The 5061-nt window shown below is 43.3% G+C and overlaps 1 protein-coding gene across 1 annotated transcript in view; it reads left to right on the forward strand.

Moving 5' to 3' along the window:
* The window catches only part of OVCH1 (ovochymase 1), an 89658-nt gene that overhangs the window by 38488 nt on the left and 46109 nt on the right, over nt 1-5061 (forward strand). Inside the window, exons 10-11 of the mRNA XM_032268574.1 lie at nt 4079-4243; nt 4341-4446. Coding sequence (XP_032124465.1) covers nt 4079-4243; nt 4341-4446 — 271 coding nt within the window. The remainder of the gene's footprint in view (nt 1-4078; nt 4244-4340; nt 4447-5061) is intronic.

Consider the following 5061-nt stretch of genomic DNA (forward strand, 5'->3'; position numbering starts at 1 on the left):
TGCCCATTCAGTATGATATTGGCTGTTGGTTTGTCATAAATAGCTTTTATTATTTTGAGATACGTTCCATCAATACCTAGCTTATTGAGTGTTTTTAGCATAAAGGGCTGCTGAATTTTGTTAAAGGCCTTCTCTGCATCAATTGAGATAATGTGGTTTTTGTCTTTGGTTCTGTTTATGTGGTGAATTACGTTTATAGACTTGTGTATGTTGAACCAGCCTTGCATCCCCAGGATGAAGCCTACTTGATCATGGTGGATAAACTTTTTGATGTGCTGTTGCAATCGGCTTGTCAGTATTTTATTGAAGATTTTTGCATCTATGTTCATCATGGATATTGGCCTGAAGTTTTCATTTCTTGTTGACTCTCTGCCGGGTTTTGGAATCAGGATGATGTTGGTGTCATAAAATGATTTGGGAAGAATTCCCTCTTTTTGTATTGTTTGGAATAGTTTCAGAAGAAATGGTACCAGCTCCTCTTTGTATGTCTGGTAGAATTCAGCTGTGAACCCATCAGGATCTGGGCTTTTTTTGGGTGGTAAGCTCTTAATTGCTGCCTCAACCTCAGACCTTGTTATGGGTCTCTTCAGGGTTTCGGCTTCTTCCTGGTTTAGGATTGGCAGGAGGCAAGTTTCCAGGAATTTATCCATTTCTTCCAGGTTTATTAGTTTGTGTGCATAGAGTTGTTTGTAATAAGCTCTGATGATGGTTTGAATTTCTGTGGAATCTGTGGTGATATCCCCTTTATCGTTTTTTATTGCATCAATTTGGTTATTCTCTCTTTTCTTTTTTATTAATCTGGGTAGTGGTCTGTCTATTTTTTTGATCTTTTCAAAAAACCAACTGCTGGATTTATTGATTTTTTGAAGGGTTTTTTGTGTCTCTATCTCTTTCAGTTCTGCTCTGATCTTAGCTATTTTCTTGTCTTCCACTAGACTTTGAGTTTTTTTGATCTTGCTTCTCTAGCTCTTTCAGTTTTGACGATAGGGTGTCAATTTTTGATCTCTCCTTGCTTCTCATGTGGGCACTTATTGCTATATATTTTCCTCTAGAGACTGCTTTAAATGTGTCCCAGAGATTCTGGTATGTTGTGTCTTCATTCTCGTTGGTTTCGAAGAACATCTTTATTTCTGTCTTCATTTCATTGTTTATCCAGTCAACATTCAAGAGCAAGTTGTTCAGTTTCCATGAAGCTGTGCGGTTCTGAGTTAGTTTTTGAATTCTGAGTTCTAACTTGATTGCACTGTGGTCTGAGAGACTGTTTGTTATGATTTTCATTCTTTTGCATTTGCTGAGGAGTGATTTACTTCCAATTATGTGGTCAATTTTAGAGTAGGTGTGATGTGGTGCTGAGAAGAATGTATATTCTGTGGATTTGGGGTGGAGAGTTCTGTAAATGTCTATAGGTTTGCTTGGTCCAGGTCTGAGTTCAAGTCCTGGATATCCTTGTTAATTTTCTGTCTGGTTGATCTGTCTAATGTTGACAATGGGGTGTTAAAGTCTCCCACTATTATTGTGTGGGAGTCTAAGTCTCTTTGTAAGTCATTAAGAACTTGCCTTATGTATCTGGGTGCTCCTGTATTGGGTGCATATATATTTAGGATCGTTAGCTCTTCTTGTTGCATTGATCCTTTTACCATTATGTAATGTCCCTCTTTGTCTCTTATGATCTTTGTTGCTTTAAAGTCTAATTTATCAGAGATGAGAATTGCAACTCCTGCTTTTTTTTGCTCTCCATTTGCTTGGTAAATCTTCCTCCATCCCTTTATTTTGAGCCTTTGTGTATCCTTGCATGTGAGATGGGTTTCCTGGATACAGCACACCAATGGCTTTTGTCTTTTTATCCAATTTGCCAGTCTGTGTCCTTTGATTGGGGCATTTAGTCCATTTACATTTAGGGTTAATATTGTTATGTGTGAATTTGATACTGCCATTTTGGTGCTAGCTGGGTGTTTTGCCCTTTAGTTGAGCTGGTACTTGTTGTTCCTTTATATGTGTAGAGCCTCTTTCAGGAGCTCTTGTAGAGCTGGCCTGGTGGTGATGAAATCTCTGAGTACTTGCATGTTCCCAAAGGATTTTATTTTTCCTTCACTTATGGAGCTTAGTTTGGCTGGATAGGAGATTCTGGGTTGAAAGTTCTTTTCTTTAAGGATGTTGAATATTGGCCCCCACTCTCTTCTGGCTTGTAGGGTTTCTGCTGAGAGATCTGCTGTGAGTCTGATGGGCTTCCCTTTGTGGGTAACCCGACCTTTCTCTCTGGCTGCCCTTAGCATTTTCTCCTTCATTTCGACCCTGGTGAATCTGACGATTATGTGCCTTGTGGTTGCTCTTCTTGACGAAAATCTTTGTGGTGTTCTCTGTGTTTCCTGGACTTGAATGTTTGCCTGCCTTGCTAGGTTGGGGAAGTTTTCCTGGATTATATCCTGAATAGTATTTCCCAGCTTGGATTCATTCTCTTCGTCGCATTCGGGTACACCTATCAAACGTAGATTAGGTCTTTTCACATAGTCCCACATTTCTTGGAGACTTTGTTCATTCCTTTTTACCCTTTTTTCTCCAGTCTCGCCTTCCCGTTTCATTTCATTGAGTTGATCTTCGACCTCTGATATCCTTTCTTCTGCTTGGTCCATTCGGCTGTTGATACTTGTGCATGCTTCACGAAGTTCTCGTGTTGCGTTTTTCTGCTCCATCAATTCACTTATATTCCTTTCTATTTTGTCCATTCTTGTTAGCATTTCGTCAAATCTTTTTTCAAGGTTCTTAGTTTCTTTGCATTTGGTTAGAACATGTTCTTTAAGTTCACAGAAGTTTCTTACTACCCACCTTCTGAAGTCTGATTCTGTCATTTCATCACACTCGTTCTCCATCCAACCTTGTTCCCTTGCTGGTGAGGAGTTGTGATCCCTTTTAGGAGGAGAGGTGTTCTGGTTTCGGGTGTCTTCATCCATTTTGTGCTGGTTTCTTCCCATCTTTAAGGATTTATCCACCTGTCGACTTTGTAGTTGCTGGCTTTCAGATTGGGTCTCAAATCTTTCAGATTGACGTTCTTTTTGTTGATGATGAGGTTGTTTCTGTTTCTTGGTTTTCCTTCTGACAGTCTGGCCCCTCTGCTGTAGGACTGCTGAGGTTCACTCCAGGCCCTGCTTGCCTGGGGTTCACCTGCAGCAGCTGCTGAACAGCAAGGATTGTTACCAGTTTTCTTCTTCTGCTATCTTTGTCCCAGAAGGATACCCGCCTAGTGTCAATCTGATCTCTCTTTTATGAGGTGTCTTTTTGGATATATAGGGGTCAGGGAGCTGCTTGAGGAGACGGTCTCTTCTTTATAGGAGCTCAAATGGTGAGCTGCGAGCTCTGTTGTTGTTCATTCAGAGCTGCTGGGCAGGTACTTTTAGGTCTGCTGCAGCAGAACTCATAAACTGCTTTTTGTTCCCAGGTGCTCTGTCCCAGGGATTTAGGGCTTTATTTATGAGTTTCCATTATGCTGCCGCCTTCTTTTTTTTTTTTTTTTTTTTTCCTTCAGACCTTCCCAGCCCAGCAAGGAGGCAGCCTAGTCACTGTCGGCCTATAGCAGCTTTGCTGAGCTGCTGTGGGCTCTGCCCCGCTGATGAGTGAACTTCCCTGCAGTCCTGTTTATATGGGTGTAGTTAGAACTGCTTTGGCGATGGTGGCCCGCCTCTGTTGGGGCGGAGTCTCTGCTGTGGCGGGTTGCCTTGGCAACGGCGGGCTGCCTCAGCAATGGCGGGTTGCCTCGGTAATGGCGGACGCCCCTCCCCCACAGAGCTGGACCGTCCTGGGTTCAGCTGTGCTTGCTGTGAAACTCTCAATCCAGAGTTTCTGGTTGCTGTTCTTTTGTGGGGGTGGGACCAGCCGAGCCTGATCACCTGGCTCCCTGCCTCAGAGCCTTTTTTAAGTTCGTGTTCCAGCCGCCTGTTGAAGAGGTGCCGGGGTCTGTTTGTTTTCCCCTGCGGCCACTCACTGCGCTGGCTTAAACAGCGGCACTGAGGTTTGTGGCGCTTTTTTTTTTTTTGCCCTGGAATCTACTGTCCTGGTTCTCTGCTCAGTCCCCTTTTTGAACCAGCGTAAGGGCGACTTCCCGTGGCTCCAATCGCCAGCCAAAAGGGCCCCTGGACCAGTGTATTTTGTACGGAGAGCCGTGGCTCCGGGGCGCCGACAAAGCAGCCACACGGGGCAAAGCAGCGGCGCCGGCAGAGCCGCGCTGTCCGAAACAGCCGCGCTGGCGACCGTGGAGCACCTCCACCCGGGAATTTCCTTGTCTGTGGGCAATAAAAACGCGGCGTCCACTCACCCTCTGCGCTTTCACTGGGAGCTGCAATCCTGAGCTGTTCCTAAACGGCCATCTTGGATCATCCCTGGTGACACATTTTAAAAGTGATAGTATAAATCATTTCCAAGGCTTTAAGGCTAGATTCACCTTTTTGCCCTCAGGTGAGCATAAACACTTGTGTAATAAGGACTTTTGCTTGTGAAAATGGTTACAGGGAAGATAATTTAGCCATGTTTACCTAAATGTAGGCTATCAATCCCTTTTGTAAGCATAACAAAAATGCAGATTTCTGGGTCCAGCCCCAGAGACATAGCTTCTGTAGCTGTGGGATGGGGTACAGAATCTGTGCTTTAGGATGCACCTCAGGTAATGCTCAAGAAATGGCATCCACTGGAACATAAGGATTGCACGTGCCACATAGAGAAAGAAGAGAATTAGGTTTAAAGAAGGTAATTCTGAAATGAGATTGACTGGCTCCATTTGCCAACATAAGGATTGCACGCGCCACATACAGAAAGAAGAGAATTAGGTTTAAAGAAGGTTATTCTGAAATGAGATTGACTGGCTCCATTTAGAGGGGTGTGAAGAATTAGTAGATATCCCGGCATTCTGGAAGATAAAGTGCAAGTTACTCAGACAAAAAGAATATCATATGCAAAAACCCTAACAAAAGAGAATGGACAATGTATAAGAAAACTACAAATAACTCAACATGGTTTGAGTTTTGGAGGGAATACATATATAGAGAGAGAGACAGTATCTCCTCTCTATAGCAA

This window comes from Sapajus apella, unplaced genomic scaffold (genome assembly GCF_009761245.1).
Source record: "Sapajus apella isolate SASKATOON/1434 unplaced genomic scaffold, GSC_monkey_1.0 scaffold183, whole genome shotgun sequence".
Classification (NCBI taxonomy): Eukaryota; Metazoa; Chordata; class Mammalia; order Primates; family Cebidae; genus Sapajus; species Sapajus apella.